Consider the following 27,728-nt stretch of genomic DNA (forward strand, 5'->3'; position numbering starts at 1 on the left):
CAGTGAAAGAGGCAACGGGTTTACAACTCTTTCAGTCAACTCAAACGATTACTAGAACGTTTTTTTACCTAACTGAAACGCTCTTGACAGTTGCGTTTGTATCTGTCTCTTTCTCACTGCTTCACCCTTCTCTTTCCAACAATGGCATCTTTCACGATTTGTTTGTGTTGAATACGTGACAAAGTTTAAATTTACAGGATAAGAGACAAAATTGTGGAATAAGAATTAGGCATATAACAAAACATGGGAGTACCAGCATTCTTCCGGTGGCTCAGCCGCAAATATCCGAGTGTGATCGTAGAATGCATCGAGCAAAGAGTAAAGTGTTTATAACCTAAAAATGTTTTATAATTATGTTATGAATTAAATATTTATCGTTACTACGCTATTCTTGCAGCCTCAGGATGTGGAAGGTGAGTTGGTCTACACAGACTCGTCGTTGCCGAATCCGAATGGGGTAGAATTTGACAATTTGTACCTGGACATGAACGGAATCATCCACCCGTGCACGCACCCTGAGGACAAGCCGGCGCCGAAGGACGAGGACGAGATGATGGTGGCCATCTTCGAGTGCATCGACCGCCTGTTCCGCATCGTGCGCCCGCGCAAGGTGCTCTACATGGCCATTGACGGTGTGGTGAGTGAGGTTTTGCTTATAACTGCTTTTCTTTCTCATTATTTGCCTATAAGACTTAATTTTGCTATGAGTAGCAGATGAACAACCAAGTTAACTTTGTTGCAGCATATCAAGGGTCTGCCCCTGGTCATTTCTAGAATACCTATTTATAAATAGAAAATAATCTTCGGAACCCATTTACAAAATGAAATTATTATGTTTGTGCCTGATTGAGTGTGTTTCATTTCTGTTACAAGTACACAAGTTCTGCTTGCAACTGCTACACCATTTTTTACCCTTTGTGCCTTCTTTAAAACATAGATTCTTCTAATTTTGTTGTACTTTTGTTGTATAAGCCTTTTATTCAGCAATAATTTCCATAAATTTTCTATGTTCTAGGCCCCAAGAGCTAAAATGAACCAGCAGCGCTCCCGTCGTTTCCGCGCATCCAAGGAGACCCAGGAGAAGATTGAGGAAGTGGCACGCATCCGCTCTGAACTGCTTACCAAGGGTGCTTACCTGCCCCCTGAGAGGCCCAAGGAAGCACATTTTGATTCCAACTGTATCACGCCGGGGACACCCTTCATGGACCGACTCAGCAAATGCTTACATTATTACATTCATGACAGGTGCGATAATAGAAGCTTTAAGTTTATTTGGAAAATTTGAACTATTTAATACTAGGTTCCGCCGCCGCATGTTGCTAAAAACCTCATTCAGGGGTTGAATTTTCAAAAATCTTTTCTTAGTGGAGCTCTACAAAAATTGAAGAATGGTCTATATTTCAAAGTTTAGGTTATAATATATATTTCGATTTTCTTGGAATTTAAGAAGGCTCAAGAATTGTTTTTCAAAAAAAAAAAAATTTGCCACGAAATAAAACCCTAAATAAGACTAAGTACTGAAATAAAAGGATTTGTGTTAAACACTGATTTTATTTAACATATTTAATTTACCAAAGCACATAACAATTATAACTTAAACAGTTGCATATTTTAACCATATTTAGAAATGGCGAATGAATTGGTTCACAGATTAAACAATGACCCTGGCTGGAAGGGCATCAAAGTGATCCTCTCAGATGCCAATGTCCCCGGCGAGGGGGAACACAAGATTATGGACTACATTCGCAGACAGAGAGGTACCTAAACACAGCTGTTTAACCTTTTATTCTTTATTCCATTAGCCAATCAGGTGACAATCACTATTGCTACAACAACGAAACGCTTTGTGTCTCTCTGTGACAGTTGAGTTTCGATCGCTACGGAGCGTAAGCAATTGGCATGTTGGCTACGCGGCCAGACCTGCTAGCATGAGTTGCGTTCTCGCGCGAGACTCCATACGTCTTGCGTGACTTCAAGTATGGACTCTATAAATTATAAATAACATATGATAAATGTTTCACGTATTTCTAATTGATTAGTTCTGTAGATGGGTTAACTTCAAAACTTTCCTTTGCATTTATTAGCTTAGCGATAATTTGTTTTTAATGCTGCATACACTTCACAGCGCAACCGGACCACGATCCTAACACGCAGCACGTTCTGTGCGGCGCCGACGCTGATCTCATCATGTTGGGGCTGGCCACCCACGAGCCTAACTTCACCATCATCCGTGAAGAGTTCAAGCCCAACAAGCCACGACCTTGCGATATTTGCGGCCAAATGGGTGAGTACTAAACTCTGTTCACGGCGTTGTATTTCAAAAACGCCTTTGACTATAAAGGCAACATTTTAAAACTATATCCAAAAAACGGGACAAGTGCGAGTCGGACTCGCGCACGAAGGGTTCCGTACCATTACGCAAAAAACGGCAAAAAAACACTTGTTGTATGGGAGCCCCACATAAATAATTATTTTGTTTTGTTTTTAGTATTTGTTGTTTATTTTATTTTTTTAATTGTTGTTATAGCGGCAACAGAAATACATCATCTGTGAAAATTTCAACTGTCTAGCTGTCACGGTTCATGAGTTATAGCCTGGTGACAGACAGACAAATAGACAGACAGACGGACAGACGGATCGACAGCGGAGTCTTAGTAATAGGGTCCCGTTTTTACCGTTTGGATACTGAACCCTAAAAAAGAGAACATTAGAACCGTTGGTTCAATATTATTGTATTTCTTGTACACTGTTAACTGTTATGTCAATTTGCTGACTGCTAATGTATCACTTGTTCAGATGCGCCTAGTCATGCAAGTAAAACGGGCACACCGATCTTTTCTTGAGGTAACTCAGAGCATTTTTACACCCCTTAAATATTTTATGTCGTATTTAAACAATAAACTCATCTTTCCCAGGCCACGAGATGAAAGAATGCACAGGCAGCACCCCCGAAGCGGCTCTCGTCCGCTCCGACCCCGCCTTCGGCAACCAAGACTCCTTCATCTTCGTCCGCCTCTCCGTCCTCCGAGAATACTTAGAGAAAGAACTCCAGATGCCCAACCTACCGTTCCCTTATGACTTCGAGAGAGCACTCGATGATTGGGTGTTCATGTGCTTCTTCGTTGGAAATGACTTTTTGCCGCATCTACCGAGCTTGGAGATCAGAGAGGGGGCGGTTGACAGATTGGTTAATCTGTATAAGAAGTGCGTTTTTAAGACTAGGGTGAGTGTTTTAGATTTCTTTGCTCATTTCTAACATTAACATATTTAACTGACTAGTGGTATTTAGACCATACAAGTATGTTGTGGAAATAAGGTTTACGAACGAACTGTATCATTTCACGGACGGTACCAATTTGTAATAAGAATAACGATCTCATGGCTCTCTCAGGCAGGAACTCTATTTTGTAGACTGAGATTTTATAAGTACTTGGGGATCTAGTGTCTAGTTCCTTAATTCACCGACGGAGCGGCGGCTGACGCTCACTAGGTTTAATCATACATCTTCTTTAACCAGTCTACTAGTTCTGGCGCGTAAAAAACTTGGTTGCTTGGATTAATAATCCGTTGCGGGCTCGCGGTCTGGATGGCGAGTCACTCTTTAGTGTTGCTGTTAGTACACTCGTCTATTTTTTTAGCCACACAGCCCCAGACAGCAAGAACTAAGAAGTTACTTGTCTACTGTTACTTTATATACCTATCGGCTAAATTATAAATCTTGGACGTCTTGCCCAGGGTTGGATCACAGACTCCGGCGACGTGAACCTGGACCGCGTGCAGCTCATCATGGACGAGCTCGGACAGGTGGAGGACGAGATATTCCGCCGCCGACACGCCAACGAACTCAACTTCAAAGCGAGGGAGAAGGCCAAGAAGAGACAGCAGCAGCGGCCGAACTTTAACATGCTTAACAACACACAGTTTGCTCCCATGGTAAGCTTATTTTATCTTGGATTTCTCAAAATTGTCCACGATTATCCTTGATTTTTCTGGGGTGTTCCAGAATAGTATTGCGATAGGCATTTTTCTGACTTGCCGCTTTTTCCAAGACTACTTTTTTTTTTAAGTCTACTGAACCTCGATTGTGTATTGTGTAACTAATCATGGATGAACTCGGATAAGTGGAGGCCAACAAACTCAACTTCAAAGCGATAGAAAGTTTTGTTGCGCCTATTGTAAGAAAACTCGACGAATGGTATATAGTCTTGCCAGAGGCTGTCTCATGTCAAACATACTCGTAGATAGAGAGAATCGTACTGTCTGTGTCTTACGCTAGTACTAGCTCCAAAAAACAGGGATGAGTATAGTTTTTCTTCTTATTTACTGACAATTCGGTTTGCCAGACTATAGTTGTAGGTTCTTGTTTCTTCCTTCATTCATTCATCTCAAAAGGTGGTCATCCCTTTCTGTCCCTTACTCTGTTGTCTAAATTTGAGTACTACTAGAGATTTTACTAACATAGCGTTGATATTGTTTGCAGGCTGTAGTGGGTTACGGAACGTCCGCCAAGCCGGTGCAGAACGCTCGCGAGGAAGCGGCCAACATGCGCCGCGCCGGCATGCAGGCCGAGGCTCAAGTGAGTACGAACTCCATTCATATCTGTTAATTAGTCTCCGTAGTTAGTCATTTGAGTTATTTGCATGTATAAATAAAGAAATATTAGTGAATGTTTTTTCTTGGTGATAGACTAGACAGTTGAAATTTTCACAGATGATGTATTTCTGTTGCCGCTATAACAACAAATACTAAAAACAGAATAAAATAAATATTTAAGTGGGGCTCTCATACAGCAAACGTGATTTTTTTTTTGCCGTTTTTTGCGTAATGCTACGGAACCCTTCGTGCGCGAGTCCGACTCGCACTTGGCCGGTTTTTTATATTTCTTACGTAAACAATATGCGTTTTATTTCCATTTTCTCGTATTGAAAATGTCGTCTTCTGCAGCAAGAGACTGAACAACGCGGTCGTAAGCGCACAGCCGAAGCCGCCGGGCTTGACGAGGAAGAGGAAGACGCCCACGACGAGGTCCGTCTGTGGGAGGAGGGCTTCAAGGAGCGCTACTACGAGAGCAAGTTCGAAGTGACTAGAGACAACCTCGAGTTCAGGTCAGTATGATATTGTTTAACATTAGTATTGTTAACTAAGCATAAGCCACTGGACTTGATGAAGAGGATGACGCCCACGACGAGGTCCGTCTGTGGGAGGAGGGCTTCAAGGAGCGCTACTACGAGAGCAAGTTCGAAGTGGGCAGAGACAACCTCGAGTTCAGGTCAGTATGATATTGTTTAACATTAGTATTGTTAACTAAGCGTAAGCCACTGGACTTGATGAAGAGGATGACACTCACGACGAGGTCCGTCTGTGGGAGGAGGGCTTCAAGGAGCGCTACTACGAGAGCAAGTTCGAAGTGGCCAGAGACAACCTCGAGTTCAGGTCAGTATGATATTGTTTAACATTAGTATTGTTAACTAAGCGTAAGCTACTGGACTTGATGAAGAGGATGACACTCACGACGAGGTCCGTCTGTGGGAGGAGGGCTTCAAGGAGCGCTACTACGAGAGCAAGTTCGAAGTGGGCAGAGACAACCTCGAGTTCAGGTCAGTATGATATTGTTTAACATTAGTATTGTTAACTAAGCGTAAGCCACTGGACTTGATGAAGAGGATGACGCTCACGACGAGGTCCGTCTGTGGGTGGAGGGCTTCAAGGAGCGCTACTACGAGAGCAAGTTCGAAGTGGCCAGAGACAACCTCGAGTTCAGGTCAGTATGATATTGTTTAACATTAGTATTGTTAACTAAGCGTAAGCCACTGGACTTGATGAAGAGGATGACGCTCACGACGAGGTCCGTCTGTGGGAGGAGGGCTTCAAGGAGCGCTACTACGAGAGCAAGTTCGAAGTGGGCAGAGACAACCTCGAGTTCAGGTCAGTATGATATTGTTTAACATTAGTATTGTTAACTAAGCGTAAGCCACTGGACTTGATGAAGAGGATGACGCTCACGACGAGGTCCGTCTGTGGGTGGAGGGCTTCAAGGAGCGCTACTACGAGAGCAAGTTCGAAGTGGCCAGAGACAACCTCGAGTTCAGGTCAGTATGATATTGTTTAACATTAGTATTGTTAACTAAGCGTAAGCCACTGGACTTGATGAAGAGGATGACGCTCACGACGAGGTCCGTCTGTGGGAGGAGGGCTTCAAGGAGCGCTACTACGAGAGCAAGTTCGAAGTGGCCAGAGACAACCTCGAGTTTAGGTCAGTGTGATATTGTTTAACATTAGTATTGTTAACTAAGCGTAAGCCACTGGACTTGATGAAGAAGATGACGCTCACGACGAGCTCCGTCTGTGGGAGGAGGGCTTCAAGGAGCGCTACTACGAGAGCAAGTTCGAAGTGGGCAGAGACAACCTCGAGTTCAGGTCAGTGTGATGTTGTTTAACATTAGTATTGTTAACTAAGCGTAAGCCACTGGACTTGATGAAGAAGATGACGCTCACGACGAGGTCCGTCTGTGGGAGGAGGGCTTCAAGGAGCGCTACTACGAGAGCAAGTTCGAAGTGACTAGAGATAACCTCGAGTTCAGGTCAGTTCTAACCAAGCTTTTTTTAAATGTGAACCACCTGTCAAACTCAACAGAATTTTGTTGCATGAAAATGTACGAGTAAAACTTCTTCTCATGAAAGCAATAACTTTTGACAACCTTTCTATTACTGCACAATGTTTTCCTTGTAACAAAGAGGAAGTGTGAATGAATTAGAGCCTGTAAGGCGGTGCAAGCGTCCTGATTAGAAACCTTGATTCGTCAGTGTCAAGTTGTAAATTTTGATTTGGTCTGCATAATGGCAGACCCAGTGCACACAGTTTCAATTATTTACAAAATTTACAAAATATGAGTACAACTTTTATAAGTTTCGCCTCTTGACGAATTGACCCACCCAAACATCATTGGATCCCTTCACTTTACTTCTTGTTGGAACACACTGCATTTTTGAATTGTTAGAATGATACAAACTTATCAATAAATGATTTTCTCGGTATCGTGGCTGTCCAAGGGTATTAAGGGAAGCCATTAGACTTATGATTACGTGTAAAATACTAATTTATATTTTATTATTATGCTTATGATCAGGTACCGCGTGGCGCTGCAATACGTCCGCGGGCTGTGCTGGGTGCTCCGCTACTACTACCAGGGCTGCGCCTCCTGGAAGTGGTACTTCCCCTACCACTACGCGCCCTTCGCCTCGGACTTCGTCAACGTGTCCGGCCTGTCCACCAAGTTCGAGAAGGGCACGCTACCTGTAAGCAACTTTATTACATAAACAATAAGGTCGCTTTTAGTAAATTTGTTCTTAAACTTCTTAATATATCTAATATCTCACTAAAATCCTTGAGCAGGCACAACTTGTATAGGGCAGTGTTACAGATAGAAATATAAGTGATATTATTTAGCATGCTGTTACAGTTCGGTTCATTCTTTCATTGATGTCGTTTTGATCTGGCTCCATCCAGTTCGAGGCATGCAACCAATAAGCGACTCTATTCCCAAAATAATTAGGACGTTTTTAATAAACTGTCTAAACACGTCTCACTCCTCTGTAGGCCACCTGTAAATTGACTCTAATCCTACACTATTAAGGTTGTTTTTTGCTGGACTTTTGTTACAGTTCCGGCCCCTCGAGCAGCTGATGGGCGTATTCCCGGCCGCGAGTTCACAGCACGTGCCGAAGCCCTGGGCTACACTTATGAGCGATCCGGTAATGTATACTTGTATAGCTATACTCTAAATTTCTAAAAGGAGGAGGTAGTCTATGAGAATCTATGTGTTTTATTATTTGATGTAGGTTCTCAATTTCGAGTAGATGACTGCGCCGATATATTTTTTTAACCTTTTGAACGCCAAACGGCGCATCCATTTGCCGTGCCAGTGCCACTGACGCCACGGGGGTAAAATTTAGTTTTGTGAATAAATAATGCCAACCTAAAAGTGGGGTGTTTTTCAGTAACTAGATTTACATAAAAAAACGATCGACGTCAAATGCCGTATTTGGCGTCGTTGTCACGCCGTTTTGCGTTGACGTCAATTGCCGTTAGTGGCGATCAAAAGGTTAAACAGCTGTTTTTTATGAATGCGACTGCCATCTGACCTTTCAACCCAGAGGGGAAACTAAGCCTTATTAGGATAAGTCCGGTTTCCTCACGATATTTGCCTTGACCGAATAGCGACTGGTAAATATCATACATAAGTGCCGAAACCCGCAGGCTCTTACCGCTACTCAGGCTACCAACGCTTTTAAGAAACGCCTGAAAGAAAAAATCTAACTTTATTTTTTTGCATTTAGTTCTCGCCGATCATCGACTTCTACCCGACGGACTTCAAGATTGACCTGAACGGCAAGAAGTTCGCGTGGCAAGGCGTGGCCTTACTGCCGTTCGTGGACGAAACTAGGCTCTTTAAAGCCTTGGAGCCTTACTACAAGGAGCTCACACAGACTGAGAGTAAGTACTAGTTACCCTAATAATTAATATAACAACTCACAAATGTAGTCATAACGCAAAATTGAGGTAATTTTGTGAATAGCGTCCATCCCAAAAATATCCGTCATTAAAATTGTTAGTCACTGTCAAAAATATAGTAACTATTTATTTTCTGAAATCTGAACTAGATCCAAATAAAAATAATGTAACTTTTTTTCTCAGTAAAACGCAATATCCGCGGCCACGACCGCTTCTACGTGTCCACGGGCAACAAGAGCTACGAATACCTCCTCGGCCTCTACAAGGCGGCCGGCAAAGACCTGCGCCACCTCATAGACAAGGAGCAGAGATACCCGTACCGGTGCGAGGGAGTGAGAGGGGACGTGATGCTCAGCGCCGACTGCGTTTGCATTGGCGGGTAAGTAGATACTTACAACTTTTACTTAGTAGTTCCTCTGTCCTATACTAGATGGCATTGTTCTAATGTAACCGGTGGGGTTCAAGACGGCTGGTAAAGTTTTGCGCCATACTATATAAGAAGTTCGTCTGCGATTCGCTAGGTGGCGCTGTACTTAGAGACGTGCAATTGGGTTTCATGTGGTTAGTAGTTCTCCTATTCGACGCTAGAAGGCGTTCTTTTAAAATTGTCTAAAAATGATTTCGTGCAAATTGAAGATATCAGAAATCCCTTTATATAAATATATCCATAGTGTTGATTATTCGATATCATACGTACATAACCCTTTGAACGCCGCGTCTATCGTACGCCATTTCATCGTGTACCTTGTTGTATATTGGTCTGTAGCCGAGCGCACCAGTTGACGTCTTGCGGCCAAACTTATTGACCAATCACAAAAAGCTGAAAAAAAAACATTTACTGTTCATTAAAAATATTTTTATATAGATTTTTTCTTCCATTCCCTAGGCAACTGGCGTCACCCGTCATCGGCCTGCCGCCAGTACTCGGCAACCATGCCGTCTGCGTCCGTTTCCAAGACCCTCAGTTCCCTGAGGACTTCATCTTCCCAGCGAGGAGACTCCAGGGCGCCATAGAGCCTGGACGGGTGCTGAAGCCAGGAGACCTGTCACACCAGGAGAACAGGAACTGGCGGCCTCAGATAGGTTAGCATTGTGCCAGGAATGGTACTTATGACATTATGATATAATCTACTAGGATAGTATGATGCAGGGATGTTGCGAATATTCGCATCCGCATTATTTTCAACATCCGCATCTGCATCCGCATCCGCATAAAATCGATGCGGAACATCCGCATGATGCGGATGTCGACCAAGTCGATAACAGGAACTTATTAGCTGCGGCGCCGGCGGCGTAAGTGCTAGGTAATTTCGTCATTATATATAACGAAATCGTCTAGATCCCGAAAAGTCGGCCAAGTTACTGTTTATTAAATAAAACGCACCTATATTCTTGCTCAAATACTAAGCGTTTCGTTTTTTTTAAATAAATAATGCTAATAATGTAGTAATTGATGTTTTTTAAGTACTAAATCTTGACATCCGCATCCGCAACCGCAACCGCGGATGTGAGGCTTTAAATATCCGCATCCGCAACATCCCTGGTATGATGCTACATCAACGGTCAATAAATACAACTTTACCACACCTAGAACGGTAGATGGTAGCACTTGCTTTGGCAATGCACATGTGCACATATGTTTCCGATTCAGGCCACAAGATGGCACACTCTCCAACGCGCACGGTCCCCATACTAAATATTTTTAAATGGGTGTACTCCGGTAGTAGTTTTAAGTTAGCAGGAAAGATGGCGCTGTTATCATACTTATTACATTAAATAAACCGTTTTAAAAGATTGTAATTTGTACAGGAATGGTGCGATCGAACACGGTGGCCAGCCTCGAGGCCGCCGGCCGACGGATGCTGGGCCACCATCTGCCGCGGGACCGGGACCGCTCGTACGGCAACGTACCGCCGCCACAACACCAGCAGCACAGTAAGTACATCACTAGTATACAGGAATGGTGCGAACACAGTGGCTAGTCTCGAGGCCGCCGGCCGACGGATGCTGGGCCACCATCAGCCGCGGGACCGGGACCGCTCGTACGGCAACGTACCGCCGCCACAACACCAGCAGTATAGTAAGGATGTCACTAGTTTACACACAGGAATGGTGCGGACACGGTGGCTATTGGACATAAGAAGCGATTAATCTTTAGCTGCTAATGTAATTGAAGCATTTTAGAATGGTTTATTAGAATGATACAGATGAACCGACCGAATAATTCGGCGGTTCGTTCAGATCTTAACCGAACATTCAGCCGAATATTCGAATTCTTCAAACTCCATATTTCACCCATCTCTAATTTAGAGTTATAATCTTCCGAGCCGTTATCCTGACACATTGTCATTCAAGTGACGTAGCTAGCGAGCCATAAGGATAAGAACAATAGTGTTACAGTGCGTTTATTGCCGCTTTGTTTCGCTTTAATTAGACCCAAGTGCCGTTAATAGCCGACAGCTTTTTGCAACTGTCGTTTTAGGGTTCTGTTTTATACAAATAACTCTTACATATTCTCAGCCTTCTTAATTTATTTTCTTAATCCTTTCACGGTTAATCAAGATTAAAAAAAAACAGCATTCAAGCCTCATCGCTCCCTTATAGTCCTAAAAATTCTGCATAAGAAAAAATACAAAAAGATGAAGTAATTTTTGCCATATTACGAGTATATATAAGTATGCCTTAAAAAGGGTTAAGTATATTTATTTTTTCTTTTGTCCTGGAACAAATCTTTATTGTGACTTTATGGTTTTTACGATTACGGTGCTTATTGTTATTCGTAATCGATTACTTTATGTCGATCTCGTAATCACATGATTATTGATGCGAAGTAGACATAACAGTTTTATCGGAAAATCAGTATTCCGGAAGAACTATGTTCTTCTTCTTCCTGTCCTTATCCCACGTTATGTGGGGTCCCATTCTCCTCTATCTTTCGTCAAGTTTCGTCACCTCAGCTCTCACTCCTTTCTTTCTCATATCCTCTTTCAATCCATCCATCGTTTTTTAGGTCTACCATTCGCTCTCCGTCCAACAACATTCATCCCTAACATTCTTTTGCCTATATAGCATTCATCCCTCCTCATTACATGCCCATACCACGCTAACCTACTTTCCTCTTGCGGAAGAACTATGTTATCACTACACTGATTTAAACTTTCACGATTATTAAACATAATCAAAACTACACAACGGGACTTAATCGCGTATTTAAGTTTTAAGATTTACCTCCGACGTTTCGAGGACGGCGTTGTCCCCGTGGTCACGGAGAAGACTGGCTCAAGTTGACATCAACATCTTCTAGCCGCGCGAGTTTTTCGAACTACCCGCACTTGGTCTTGTTTATCAGTTTGAACGTTTTGCGCACTAGGGATGTTACTCTGTCGACGCACAACACTAACGATATTCGATTTATCGACTGTCGATATTCGCCACTAAACACTGACTGTCGATAAGGGGAACGCCACTGTAGTGATGGACTCAACGGATTATGACAGCAAAATACGACACTTACTGGATGACAGTCTCGTATACGAGCCTGTTTCGTACAACCCTACAGCTAGGGTCTCTCGTCGCATTAGGGCTGTCATCAGAGACAACAGGGAGTTGTTCGAAGAAGACGTGTTCGATCGTTTGTCCGACCCAAGATCGTACTGCCACCTAAACTAACGGATTGCCAAAAGTACACAAAATGAATGTGCCTTTGCGGCCTATCGTGAGTCAAATCTCTTCTCCCACTTACGATCTTGCAAAGCATGTTGCGTCGGTGTTGCAGCCGCTGGTGGGTGGTACGTCGTCTTTTGTGAAGGACTCTCGTCACTTTATAGATATTCTCAAGGACATAACGCTGGAACCAGATGAGGTAATGGTGAGCTTTGACGTTGAGTCGCTCTTCACTAATGTTCCCGTTAAATAATGTCTAGAAGTAGTCAGAAGGAAACTGAGCGATGGGGGTATATCGGAATCAGTAATGGTGTTGCTGAGGAACTGCTTGGAAGGAAGCTACTTTTTGTATTGTGGAAAGCATTACCTCCAGATTGATGGGGTAGCCATGGGTAGCCTGTAGCACCGGTTTTGGTAAATATCTGGATGGAGCATATCGAAGCCAGTATAAACCTGCAGCCTTGGGCAGTGAAGTTGTGGATGATGTTTTCTGTATTATGAAGGGTGGGAAGCAGGAGGTGGAGCAACTACTCCGATATCTAAATTCAATTCATCCGAAGACGAAGTTCACGTATGAATTAGAATCACAGCGCAGTTTGCCGTTTTTGGACGTGAAAGTGATTGGTCGAGTAGACGGAACCCTAACTCATACTGTTTATAGAAAACCTACGCACACTGACAGGTATTTGAACGCCCTTTCTCACCATCATCCCCGTCACTTACAATCGGTGGTTACCTCGCTAGTAAACAGAGCACATCATTTGTGTGACCCTGAATATTTAAAGAGTGAGATGTCGCATATTTAGGAGGTACTAAGGAGGAACGGGTACAAGGTAAAAAAGTGGCAACCCAGACGAAAGGCAAGAGGGAAACGTCCTGATGTCTCCAGACAGCCGGCATTTTTGCCGTATGTAAAAGGGGTAACGGATAAAGTTGGCACAGTACTTGGAAAGTACTCTATAAAGACGGTGTACACTCCTTTATCCAAAGTTGCAGGGAGCCTAAGGTCACCGAAGGACGTTATTCCGTTCCAGTCACCTGGCGTTTATAAAATAGATTGCAGTTGTGGTAGTTCCTATATCGGAGAAACTAAGCGCACCATAGCAGAAAGAGTTAAGGAACATATCGCAGCTGTCAAAAATCGTCAGGTGAACAAGTCTGCCGTGGCTGAGCATTTGCTGGAGTCAGGACCAAACCACTGGATTGAGCTGCATAACCCTAAAATCCTTTCCACGTATCGCCATTTCTACAGTAGAAAAGTACGGGAAGCCATTGAAATCAAAAAACATTGCAATTTTAATCGGGACGAGGGTTTTAAGATCTCATCCACATGGAATCCAGTCATTAGTAAATGTAAGCGGAAACGAATATCGACAGTCGATAAATCGAATATCGTTAGTGTTGTGTGTCGACAGAGTAACATCCCTAGTGCGCAAAACGTTCAAACTGATAAACAAGACCAAGTGCGGGTAGTTCGAAAAACTCGCGCGGCTAGAAGATGTTGATGTCAACTTGAGCCAGTCTTCTCCGTGACCACGGGGACAACGCCGTCCTCGAAACGTCGGAGGTAAATCTTAAAACTTAAATACGCGATTAAGTCCCGTTGTGTAGTTTTGATTATGTTATCACTTATCAACGATCGTATCGACCATGCCATAACTTTGCCGCGAATGAGCCTTTGTCAGGCGTGGCTCACTCCGCGATTTCGTCGCTTTGCTACAGGTAGCTAAAAGTACATCCGTTCCACACCAATTATGGTGGCTAGCCATAAGCCGCGCGTGGCGCTGTCGCCACCTAGCGGCCATATCTGTCCTGATCGTAACAGACGCATTTTGTTAGAGAGTGAGTCTTCTGTACCTAGGACTATTATTTATTCGGTGCCTTTGTATCGTCACCCCCGATAGATTGAGCATTTGACTCACGAATGACCCCAGGCGATGCGGTGGCGGTGTCCCGAGTGCCCTCAACATTACTGCGAGACTAATTACAACTGCTTTTTATTTCCCAAGCGTTTATTTACATTTGATTAACAGAATGTTATTTATATTGCACAAGCTTTTATTTAATTTACAAAGTTTGGTAGAGCTGGACCACGCCAAGTCAAGTATAATAAGTGTAAACCTAGCGTCGAGTTAGTCTTTACGGTTTATAGGATTTGAACCAGTTTCCGACATCTGATTGAGCTAGAATGTAGCACACCTCTACCTTTCTAACTTGGATGACAATACAATGTTAAGTTAGGTGCCATCAGGCCGGTGGCTCGTAAATTTTTGGGGCTCACAAATTTTATTGTGGTCGCCGAGTGGAGGCCCCGGCATAGTGTGGGTGTAGCTTTATCTAAAATCAACGCAGAATCATTTAATTGATTACAATGGAATGTAGGTATGTTCAAGAAAACTACAAAGTTTGATAATTATCATCATCATAACAGCCTTTTATCGCCCACTGCTGAGCATACCTAGGCCTCTCTTAGAGTACGCCACGTATCCCGGTCCTGAGCCAATCTCATCCAGGAGTGAAATTTAATAATGATTCGATTAAACTTGAAGTATGTAGGTAACAACAGTTAAACAGCTGTTTTAATACTTACTAGATATTTTGGTAAGGCTATCTAAAGCCGGAAAACTACGGAAACGGATATGTTCATAACCGTGCTCTATGGAATTTCCCGTCAACAACAATGAACTTCCGCCTCAAATCTTCACCCCGATTGAACCCTCTTAGGGGAAAAGATATATAATATATTTTTAGTACACTCGTAACTTTCAAGAATTATATGTGGAAAATAAATGCTTTTAGACTTAATTGAGATTATCTAAGCTAGAGTTTTTTTTAAAGGATTTAGATAATGACTTCCGTACGAACCTATAATTATTGCATCATCCTTTATAGAACACTTTTCGAAATTCTTAACTCCAGAAGCATTAGTCACAATACCAACAAAGCCTTAAACACCGGCATTATACGACGTTCCGAGCCATCGAGCTTAAGAAAACAAAATCATAGCCAATAACCGTCTAAAAGGAATCCATTATTCCAAATTCGAAATTCAAATTGGCCTATCGTCTCGCGAGGCATTCGCGGGCAACAGCGCGCGAACGCAAACAGGAAGCGAGGGCATTGTCCAACCCAGTGTCGCCAACTACGAAAATAATAATTATCGAGGGTTGCCAACAATAGCGCTCTTTTTTTTTCTAAATAACGGGTCGATCGGCTCAAGTGCTTCCTATTATGCCCGGGATTACTGCTACAATGTTTTTTATCGATCTTTTTGTAACCAGGTGGCTTCCGAGGTGTTTTAATGCGTATCTCATCCGATTTTCGTTTTAATCCGATAAAGATACGATGATCTGAAAGCTTCTGAGATCTTGTGTAAATAAAAAGAGCTTTTTGCGTTTTTTATCGCTTTTAAAAAGGAGTAGATACTTTGCTCACCGTTTTTAATATCGTCGGGCATATTGAAGAATTTCACGAACATAAATCGTTTTTAATAACATAATAAATAGTTTATCACGAATAAATGCGATGATTCTGATTCTGAAATAGGTAACAGCGCGTTTCTAATAAATTTCCCATATGGATTGTAATGTTTCGTAAAGTCTAGTATTTATTCCAATTCTAGGTATTACAATATCGGCTGGGTGCACACTATTGAACGCGCAAATTAGAAGCACTAAAATTACAAGAAAAACATCACGTTTTTGTTCGTTTATTTTTAATTATGCGTTCACGCACCCGACATTTCTCTCGTGTCAAATTGCAAAAACCATAGCGATAACATTTCCTTTCAATTTATAATAAATCTGACTTCCAATTAATTCGTATTTAGCGTTTGCATTCAAATCAATCAAAAATAAATCAACCTTTATTCTGCGATCAACATAACCCTTACATGTTACATCTTAGGGGTGGTTTTGCATTGTGTGGGTGTTAGTTTCTGGTGGTGCCGCTAGGGGGCGGCACGTGGCCCAATTACCCGCCCCAAAATGCAGGGTTTTAATAATTGAATACGCTTATTTGATTTTGCAACTGACGTGAGTATAAATAAATGTCAAATGAATTAGTCCTGACTTTGGCTGGGAGTGTGGGAGTAACCCTTCGCTTCGCAAATACCAAAAATGCAAAGTTACCTTTATTGATTGAATCGTTTTAATATCAAAACGATGTGGCGTGCAGATAATTTTGAGCACTTCACGTGATAGTCCCTTTTGATACCGAATGTACTAAATTATAAATGAATTTTTGCGTCTGGGGCAGCCCGGGGTGGGCTTCAGCAGGTAATTTATTTTATATACTGGGTCAAGCAGACCTTGTCAGTAGAAAAAGGCGGCAAATTTAAAAAATGTAGGCGCGAAAGGATATCGTCCCATAGAAAATTTGAATTTCGCGCCTTTTTCTACTGACAAGATTTGCTTGACCAACTATACATATTTAGTTTATATAGATGGTCAAGCAAATCTTGTCAGTAGAAAAAGGCGCGAAATTCAAATTTTCTATGAGACGATATCCCTTCGCGCCTACATTTTTCAAATTTGCCGCCTTTTTCTACTGACAAGATCTGCTTGACCAACTATATTTATATTTAAGTTTACTTTTTAGTTAGTTTTATGTTTAGATTATGCTTTCAATCCGGAGGTCGTCGGTTCCAATCCTGGCTCTTACCAATGAGTTTTTCGGAACTAAACTTACAATATTGGGGTATTTCTCCAAAAAATAAACTTCACAGCATACTGAATAATAATTGTATTCACCTTTTTACAATAATTCACTTTTCTTTACAATAAGGTATTTTTAGTTACATTCGGCACTTAACTCTAGACGTTTGCACTGTTCGACTGCTGCTGGTTCTGCCCCTTTTATTATCACTCGGCAGCCGTTGAAACAACTTGTAGAGGGCGCTGGACGGATATAGTCAAAAAACAACTGTACTAATGACTTCTTGGTTTGCCGAGGGATAATCAAGTGTCATGCACGTAATAAATTAAATATATATTAATCACTTATAAATTATAAATAAATAAGCTAACAACATTATTAGAATTGCACTTTTTTCTTTTCGGGTACTCATTGAACTCAATGAAAACAATGTTTCATGAAATTATACAAAGACAAATTCGAATCAATTGTTCTGTGACTCCAAACATGATATAACCCTATTCAGAATTAACAAAATCAGCCTAAATCCCTAGAATATAAAGTCCACTTTTCAACAAAATATCAAGGCAGTTACTAAGACAAGAAAAGCAATAGAATCGTGTACGCAAAGTGAAACATCAAAGCATATATTGGAATAGAATCGCTATTGTTTATCAATAACAGATCGAGAGCACTGGTACAGCTTATTGCTCCGTCGACGACGTTGATCTGGTTCCGATATAGTATTATTCTGCCCCACCACGTCTATCATTTATTTTAAACTATTGCACATAAAAGAAGAAAAAAAAGTTTTGTTTGATAAAAGAAGTACCTAAAGGTTGGCTAGAAGAGATCGCTTTTTAGCGATATGGCCGCCTGTTGTTTGCCTCTGTCTTTAGGTATTATTTATTGTGTGTTTTCTTCTACGTGTGTTTTGAAGTAGTGCAATAAAGAAGATCTGTATTGTATTGTTGTATTGTACAACAGGCAGACTTAATGTCTCTAGGCATTATCTACCAGTCAACCAACCAAAGGGCGAAAAAAAGCGTAAAGGATGCAGTTAGAAAAAAGTACCTATAAAGGGGCCCACTGATTAACAGTCCGCCGGACGGTATCGGCCGGTCCGTTGTTCGGAAATGTCAAAATTTTGTTCTAACTGACAGGCCGATACCGGCCGGCGGACTGTTAATCAGTGGGCCCCTTAATACATGGCGATACGTCTTAAGGCGTAATCTAAGTCTAAAAAGTAACAGTTACAGTACATCTGGTGCTACATTACAACACCAGGTGCTATAATAAGCACATTACGTAACTACGTCGAAAATTTAAATGGCCATATACTGTGAAACGTTGTACGATACACGTGCGAATAGGTAATTCACAACGAGTGACGAATTTTAAAACAAGTCTGAAGGGAGGGGGGAGTAAGGGAGGGCATTTCTATTTTTCGCATTTGTATCATAAATAACTATTATTTTGTAGCGGTCTCAATCTTAGAATCAGGTAGCAATAATGGCGTAGACAATTTCCCTTTTCCCCTTGGTCCCTAAAAGCTGAATTTCCCGACTGTAACCTCGGCGCCGGCCCTTGAGCACGCGTCGGCGGCTCTACTCTAATTATTACTGGAGATCGTCCGTCCGAGGACAGCCCAGTGAACATCAGTAGTTTTTCTATTCTATTTAGTTACCGCCTTGTATATACAGTCAAAGAATTAATTGCTGTACCATTTCGTACGTTGTCATAGTGAATATGAAAGTCGTTAGGGACCTCATATTATTGTCACTGTGACAAGATACGAAATGGGCTTCTTCTTCTTCTTCAATTTAAGAGGTATCCTCTTGTCGGTGGGGTATTTTCCATTTCTCCCTCTCGTAAGCCATAGCTTTGACCTCTTGATACGACCAGCTTTTTCTTTTATTTGGTCTACATAGCTACGTCTTGGTCTGCCCCTGCCTCTCATACGAAATGGTACTAAAATTAAATTCCTAGGCCGAATTTTTACGCCAACACCGAGGTTAGCTAGTATGCTCTGACACTACGAACACAGCTCTCATAGTATGATCTAATTTTCCAAGAATATTTAATGTACCTACTTATTCTTAACAGCCAAGTGGCAATGGCATAGATGTGTAGGTACAGATGTAGCGCATAATTGTTTTCCGTCGTATGTATTTTCTCGGAAACGTTCGTAGGTATTTGTCATGTTACTTCAGCCAACCTCAGTACTTTTTGTACCGAGACTGACTGAAATGGCAAGACACGTTCGTACGTTTCCGTGAAAATACGAAGGAAAATAATTATGCACTACATATGTACATAGTTATCACTTGTGACTACTGTGACGTCGCGTGTGTAAGTGCGGCGTTTTGAATAAACACAAATTCGTGACTGGTGATAATTTGCGTGAATTATTTTAAAAACAAATTATGGTTATTCTTCTACTTAAACATAAGAAAGCATGTTCATTAGGGCCTATACTGACCGTAGAAAATGGGTCTATATCAGATATACCCGAATTTTGGAAGGACTTTAGTCCCTTTTATCTATAGAAGTGTTTCAAGAGGTATAGGTATCAGTTTATTTAGGCTCCTAAGTTTCAAATAAACTACTTTTACCTTCTTTCACTGTGGCGCGGGTCTGCCTCAAGGACAGCGTTAAGACTGGCGCTAAGTTAAAAAGTAATATATTCTTACAACGCATATACTGACATACGACCTTTCGCAACCCAAGACGTAGGATAGATAAGGTGGGACAGTATTGTTGCTTATTCACACAAAATTGTATATTTATGGAAGATATGTCGGAGATATTTTACATGTAATATCTTGTTTTTTTTTGTATCTGTTGGACTTAAAATATGTCACTGACAGTGACCGCCACTTGACGGTGAATGGCTATTACGAGTATATAATATTATATTTATCATAATATCATCTTTTCAAAAATCTCCAAATAAGAATGAATACTCATCGGTAATCTCGTAGCATTTTAGTGGGAACGTATCAGAGTTAAAATAATTGACACAGTGTAACGTTATCAACTCTGATAAGTAACATCAACTTACATTTGCTATAAGTAGGTACCTACTGATTCATTTTACTAGGTACGTTGTCAACAAAATGCTACAATATTATATTACCGATTTGTAAATATGAAATAAATACGAGTACTTATACATCCTTCATGATCCTTCTTAGGCCAAGTTTAAAACACTTTTCACACTAGCTGATAAAACCGTCGCATTTTGGCGCGACTGCGTGCGCCCTGAAAGCCGCCCATTAGATGCCTATTATGTCTGCCGCCTGCCGCGTTTTTATTTTTTCTACTTTTCCACTACATATGTGATGAGCTTTGGGCTTTGAGCAAAGAATCCACTCCACTCTCTATGTGTGCGAATTGCGACAAGTGTGGAGTTCGCCACGGATTCGCCTTATTCTCTATAAAAAATACGGTGAATTTTGTAAATCCATTTCATGTGAAATTCTTTTTGAATAGGAGCTACGAGTAGTGACTGTCAAAGGATGCCATTGCTAACTCTGTGCAGGTCAAGTATGATACCTATTGAAAGATGCATATTGAAAATATTAACGTACAAAAGTTGGACTTAATGCAAGTTTGCCAAAGCCAAAAGAATGAATAGATTTATATACGAGTAAAGTTTTCTCGCCCACGTAGGGCGCCGCTGCCACAAATGCTGCTAATAGCGATACCTCATTATACACTCGACTGCCATTGCGGAGGTGGTACGTTGTGACTACCTACTGACAAACTAGGGTATTTTTAACGACTTACAAAAAAAATATATTTGTTCTACAACAAACAAGCAGAAATCTATACGTACCCATCTCCATAACCGCGAAGACTACTGTACTTATATCTGTATATTACACCCACCTGCAATAATATGTTACACAGCGAAGGCCGCAAAAATATCTGACACAATCTTATAGATCTTATAGTTACGGGCATTTTTCGTAAATCGACAACCATTGTGCTTATTTTCATTCCTTAAAAAACGAGGTAGCGCTACTCTAACCACCCTAGCTTCTCCACGAAACCTAGCAATGTCTTCAGGTTGCTAACTGCCTCCTTCAGTGTGCACGGAGCCACTAAATATTTGCTCCTAGTTATTAGTTGTTTACAGTCCAGGAGAATATGTTTTGTTATTTCTTCTTTGTTCAATTCAATGTCCATGCGCGCTCTGGACATTACCCATATTATATACATGTTTGTTTATTGTGTACTGTCCTGTAATTAATCCACAATCTTAACTGAAGCGCATTAAGAGCGTGTCACATATTTTTGGGGCCTTCGTTGTGTAACATATGTACAATCTATACATAATGACCCATTTGATTGCTTTCCAGTGTAAACTCCTCCCACCCACGTAGGGTGCCGCTGTAACAAATGCCCCTAATGACGTCGCCTCGTTACGTACTCGACAACCATTACAGAGGTGACCGAAACGTTACTATTTACGTCACTATACTGTCTTACAATTCCTCTTTTTACCAGACATGAAAATTTAAAACGAAATCTAGCAGATTTGTATGAAATTTTTCAAAGTCCCACGTTGGGTGCCACTAAAAAAACGCAATAGTTTAGCGTAGACTAGAGGTAGCCGAAACCGATACTAACAACCGTGATTATTTACATAATCGAATCTAATCCAGAAGGAGGTTTTTACTCATAATACATATCAATATGACAGAGTTAAATGCTATAGGTAATAGGTATAAGAACTAGAGTTAAAGTCACGCACACAACAACAAAATCATGTAATGACAGGCAGTTTTTGAAATTAGTATTCTTTTTTTGACTTTGCAATATTATTAGTTATTATGACATTATATTAACTAGGGTGCCCTAGCATTATATACACTTTGACCGCTTTATTTTGACATACATAGGTAACTTTTTGACATTTAATATTAATATAGGTACTTTTAATTTTTATTATGATTATTTGATTGTTTTATATTTTTTACTTGTTTTTTAATTATTTTAATGTATTATTATTCTTCTCTTTATTTATTTCTCATCTTAAGTTAGGTTATTTTATAATATGAATATAAAAGTAAAATATAAAAACACTTACAAAACAATAAAAATTAATATAAACACATTATAAAAAACCTAACCTAGGGTGCCGCCAGCAGCGGGGCAAGGCCCAAGCCACCGGTGGTCAGGGCTGCAGAGAGAGGAACCGGCGGACTATCCGCGCCGTGTCCAAGATCACCGCCTTCTGCATCTGACCCTTGATCCAACCACCTAGCGAGAGTCTCTCAAGGTGTTGGTCGAGACTCTTCGCTATTAGGCCGTTTACTGAAACGACTATCGGGACAATGATCGTCGAATCAACATCCCACATGGCGGTTATCTCGTGAGCCAAGTCTAGGTACTTACTGGACTTGTCCTTCTCGGCCTTCACGAGATTCTCATCATGGGGGATGGTGATGTCAACGAGCACGGCCCGACGTTGCGATCGATCTATTATCACAATATCAGGCTTATTGGCTACAATAGTCCTGTCAGTGATGATAGATCGATCCCAATAGAGCGTGGCACGACCATTCTCGAGAACAGGCGCAGGTAAGTACTTGTAGTACGGTACTTCGCGGTCCACAAGGTCATATAGAAGAGCAAGTTGCTGGTGAATAATCCTGGCTACGAGATTATGTCTGTGCAAGTACTCGCCGTTAGCAAGATGAGAGCAACCGGAAATGATATGCCTGAGTGACTCTCCGGGACGGCGGCATGATTATTATACACGGTATTATTATTATTGTTTACAATCTGACGATCTTTTTGTGAATTCATGTTATTTGGAAACATTATGACATTTATGACATTGTGAAATATCATGTAATTTTCAATAAGAAATAAATTAATCTAATCTAATCTAATCTTTGTACCGATAGTAAGTTGAACCGCCAACTGCAAGATGGACCAAAAAGTTTCTTAAAGGCTTTTGAAGTGAAAACTTCTTTAGCGGCGCTGAGTACTTTTTGTGATGGGGAAAAATGTTAAACTCGCGAGAGCGTAAGACGTAAGACGTGACGTCACGTGTGACGGACACTGTTACAAAGTCATTGAGTTTTTCTTTTTTGATTTAAATGCCATCTAGTGAGTTTCCCTCAAACTGGTACTAATATAACTCTAGTACTCATAGTGATGTGCTTAGAGGTTTCAAGTAATGCGACGAAATAACGCTAGATGGCTTTAACCTAATTTTTTGATTTAAATGCCATCTAGTGAGTTTCCCTCAAACTGGTACTAATATCACTCTAGTACTCATAGTGATGTGCTTAGGGGTTTCAAGTAATGCGACGAAATAACGCAAGATGGCGTTAACCTCAATTATACATAGTGCTGCAGACATTTTGCACTAGTCATTGAGTTTTCACTTCTGCCGGCACTCCCGAAGTGCAACCCGTTGTTTTTTTTTTAGCTTAATATCGTACGCTTAAGTCACGTTCACTCATTCATTCATTCAATATTACTTTTGCGCTTATTAGTACTCTTTGTAGCTGTGTGTGTGTAATCATCCACCTCAAGTCTCCCGTCGATACCAGGCGTGAGAAGAATAAACCGTACAGAACAGATCATCAGTATGTCACACCTTGTATAAGGGTTCCTATTCCTATTTATGTTAAACTGTATCCATATTCGGGTTAAAGATATTTTTATTTGTCTCAAAAGAAATATTCCATTTCACTTATTGAGATAAGTCGATACATGCAGGAATTTTATAGGCTACTGAGCGTTAACACTAATGCAAAATACATATTATTCTTATTAGAGGGACAGTAATAACAAAATGAGCACAACAATAAAACTGTTGACATAAACTAACTTAACACGTAATAATTTCCATAGAACTTTTAAGACTATTTACAGCAATCCAAAGTTTGGATTCCAAACTAGCAAGCTCCAAGTTGGGTGCCAACTGTTACTAATGACTTGGTAGGTCCTCTGCCGCAATCACAGAAACCACAAGAACGTGTCTCAGCACAGTCAGTATACGGCCAGCTCTAGAAAGTTCCACTTTCTAACTATAGGTACTTTACAAGCGTTGTGGTCTAGCGGTGTTTAGTTTATTGAATAACAAGGTGCGGGATGTTAGGAATAGTAAAAAACTTTAGTTTACATCAAGGATATTCAAAAAGCAACAGACATTTTTGTTGTTCATAGAATGTGTGTTTTCAAGATAAGAGCGTACTCCCATCTCAAATCCGGCAACGCACTTACAACCCCTATGGTGTTGCTAGTGTCCATGGGCTACAATAATCGCTTACCACCAGGCGATTCGTCTGCTCGTTTTAAATTAATAAAAAAAAATTTCATCTAAATTATAAATTCTGTTTTTTTTTTTTCACTATTTAGCCTTTATAAATGTACCTAACAATTATATGTATTTCAGGTAAATGGGCAGTCATGACATTGCAATTTATATTATACACTCATTTCTTTTTTTTTACATCCATTTTTCGGCAGGCGCGTATTTGCTCCCTCAACCGACGACAGGTGGTGATTCTAGTCAAGGATTTAAAGCACTGCTTTGTTCTGTTCAACTACACAGCCCTACAGAAGCCCTATTTGTACATTCTCCGCCACTTTTACCTCACCGAACTACGATTAACCTTCATAAATACCTACTTTGATTAAGGAATTAGAGCAATCAAAATGGGCCTCTTTGTATAGAAATTCCAACATGAAGTGACCCTGTTTCATTGAGCCTCAGTATATTTGTAGAAATGATCAGATTGGCGCTAACGCCTTGTTTGCCGTAGTGCTAATACCTCAAGGGTATCGACTCGGGACTAGGCAGAATCCCTTTAGAGCCAAACTGTGCAGAATGGCAGCTCTTGGCTTTAAACCGCGGATTAAACCTTCCAAGACACGGATACATGGATATGGAATAGACTTCTGAAAATCATTATCTGTTTTGAGGAATAAACGCTTTATTTGAGTTTGAGAGTTTTTTTTTATTGATTCTATGAGTATCTATCGTATTCAGACTGGGCCACTTGCACCATTCACTAACCCGGGGTTAACCGGGTAAACCTGGAGTTACCATGACTACCAGTGCAATTTGACACTGGGTTAACGGTTTAACCGGTTAACCCCGGGTTAGTGATTGGTGCAAGTGGCCATTGGGCCAGTGGACAAGTGGACATTGGTAAGAAAAAAAGGTTAATGAAACTTTTTGGACACTATATTTTTACCATTCATACAAAAAGTTTGTCGTCAAAATGTTTTTCCTAATAAATATCCTGTCAGGTGGGATAGGTACATTTTAATTGTTTGAATGATAACTTTTTGTCAAGTTATTAACTTTCCATTTGAAAAGACCGTTTCCTAGTAAACTCCAAGGGACACAACTACAATAAACTACAATATAATAAAATTTATAAATTAGTATAAACTTAATATTAGACGAATAGTCAGTATTTTTGTTACACCTTGCAGAGTTTCAAAACTAGCTCATTCCACCGTCAATAATACATCCATGTGTCACATTAGGGCGTCACAGAGCAAGCGATTAAACACTAGTAGCGGTGCGATTCCGCCGCGCTTGCGCGTCAGCCCCATACCCTGCATTACACCAAGAAGCTAATTGTGAAAGAACTAGGCACAGGCACTGCGTGCAAGGCTACGTCCTGTGATAGACTTAAAAATTTGATGCGAATGGGTGTGCAACTTTCAATAACGACGTCGCGGGTTCAGATAAGTTTTTCGGAACTTATGTACGAAATATCGCGATTACAGACACACACCATCTCGTGATATGAAATGAACACGGCACCTCTTCTTACAAAATATATCTCTTTGTTACAGACCGCTCGCAATCTGGCCCAGCCGCGGCCGGCCCCCACCGCGGCGGCTACGTAGCCTTCAACCAGCAGGGCTACAACCAGGGCTACCCTAGCCAGAGCCAGGGCTACCCCAGTCAGAACCAGGGCTATCCCAGCCAGAACCAGGGCTTTAACCGGCAGAATCAGGGCTATCAACAGCGGGATCGGTTCGGGAACCAACAGGGCGGATACCAACAAAACAGGTAGGCTACGTAGCATTCAACCAGCAGGGCTACAACCAGGGCTACCTTAGCCAGAGCCTGGCTACCCCAGCTAAAACCAGGGCTTTAACCGAGAGAACCAGGGCTATCAGCAGCGGGATCGGTTCGGGAACCAACAGGGAGGATACCAACAAAACAGGTAGGCTACGTAGCCTTCAACCAGCAGGGCTACATCCAGGGCTACCCTAGCCTGACCTAGGGATATCTACTTATAGTAAAAGGCTGTTTGTTTATGTGTATATACCATTTATCTTCAAACCGGATTGACCGCAACTGTTACACTGTCACTTTAACTTTAAAGTGACAGTGTAACAGTTGCGGTCAGTTGCGGTTGCGGTAAGGATAGGTAAATATTTTTTCCACAGGGACTTCCCTGTGGAAAAAATATTTACCTATTCTTACCTTAAGGCATATTCAAACTTACATTTTGACATCAAAACGATATCCAATTGATGCCATCCGCCCGTGCGTCTCGCTCGCGCCAAACCTACAAGTACGTCCTACCTAAACGTACGAGCGAAAAAGACAACATAGATGTCAGGATGTAAGCTAGAATTAGTCTCCTGCACTAAATGATGTTTCTATTTGTTTGACTGGTAGATTTCTGTGCAATAAATGTTTAACTTAAAAGCTAAATATCTTAACAGGTACAACCAAGGTTACCAGCAAAGGCAAGATGGATTCCAGCAGCGACAGGACGGCAACCAACGACACAACCAGAACCAGAGGGAGGGCTACTCTTCCCAAGGTCAGAGTCAGGGCTACAACTCGAGAGGCCAGGGTCGCTCCACCTGGCGATAATCTACCTAGTTAACAAGTAAATAGAGTTTATTTTCATTTGAACAAATACTGAATCTTTGGATTTGTATTGGGGCTAGGTAATGCAATATTCTGAATACATGTGCTGATTGATTGACATTGATTTGAAATAGTTGAAATTAATGTAGGTAACAGAATTTATGAAACAAGAATAAATGTCTAATTAAACAAACTATTGAAGCTTACACAATATTCTTCACCCTTAACTTGATAGATACATATCTATGTATCTATCTATCTAATAAATCTTTATTACATTTTCTGTATGACACTAAAGCCAATGTAATAAAAGCAGTATTGTAAAAAATTAATACATAATAAGGATATCTAACATCACAAAATTATTGACGTTATTGTTGTTAAAACGTGGCCCTTGCTAATCCAACAATTACAATTATTATACTCTGGAACTTTAAATAAATGTGGACTATTTTGAAGGAAAATGTTTAAAACTATTCCTTGAAATACATTGCCGATAAAAAGTTTTTACCTGTGTAAGAAATTTATGTAAAACTTATGACTTTTAAGAAATACCTTCTTCTACGAACTGTGTTTAAACTTTAATGTAAGCCAATTTCGTGAAGACTGATGATTCTATTTAGTTTACACTAACTAACCATTTTTGCAATCTTCAGAATAGTTATTTACGATACAAGTGCGGAAAAGAGGAAATTCGAAACGAGTGGCGATAAATTAAAACACGACCGAAGGCAGTGTTTTAAATCGACCAGTTGCGAATTACCTATTCGCACGTGTATCGTACAACGTTTTACAGTACATATGGCCCCTTAAACTTTTGACATACACACGAAAAGTGCTATTTTACGCACTAGTGCGGGAAAAAAGGGCCATATGTACTGTAAATATTATTTTCTTTATTTTAACCATTGCAATGACCGCCTGTATTAATTCGTTTTAAACCAATATCTCGATGATTTACCACACTGTTATGATAAAATGTATAATATGTTAAATGATTGAATAGATATTCAACACAAACCTAAATAAAAGACTAGACAC

The 27,728-nt window shown here is 40.9% G+C and overlaps 1 protein-coding gene across 1 annotated transcript; it reads left to right on the forward strand.

Annotated features, from left to right (window-relative positions):
- The first annotated feature begins 132 nt into the window (after positions 1-132).
- On the forward strand, positions 133-27,728 carry LOC134799287 (5'-3' exoribonuclease 2 homolog). Its single transcript, XM_063771665.1, has 17 exons — positions 133-318; positions 398-637; positions 1,016-1,245; positions 1,651-1,757; positions 2,126-2,284; positions 2,916-3,223; positions 3,736-3,933; positions 4,481-4,576; positions 4,945-5,105; positions 7,128-7,296; positions 7,663-7,752; positions 8,338-8,494; positions 8,696-8,891; positions 9,399-9,595; positions 10,322-10,447; positions 25,652-25,871; positions 26,537-27,728. Exons 1-17 carry the CDS (start codon positions 244-246, stop codon positions 26,688-26,690), a joined length of 2,883 nt encoding a protein of 960 aa, XP_063627735.1. The 5' UTR covers positions 133-243; the 3' UTR covers positions 26,691-27,728.

Source organism: Cydia splendana, chromosome 18 (assembly GCF_910591565.1).
Source record: "Cydia splendana chromosome 18, ilCydSple1.2, whole genome shotgun sequence".
Classification (NCBI taxonomy): Eukaryota; Metazoa; Arthropoda; class Insecta; order Lepidoptera; family Tortricidae; genus Cydia; species Cydia splendana.

Bases quoted from the DNA above. Each gene is read 5' to 3' on its own strand.
- LOC134799287 (XM_063771665.1), top strand. From the start codon at position 244: ATGGGAGTACCAGCATTCTTCCGGTGGCTCAGCCGCAAATATCCGAGT. The intron at 3,934-4,480 runs GTAAGCTTATTT...TATTGTTTGCAG, and splicing joins ACACACAGTTTGCTCCCATG to GCTGTAGTGGGTTACGGAAC. The intron at 7,753-8,337 runs GTAATGTATACT...TTTTGCATTTAG, and splicing joins CTACACTTATGAGCGATCCG to TTCTCGCCGATCATCGACTT.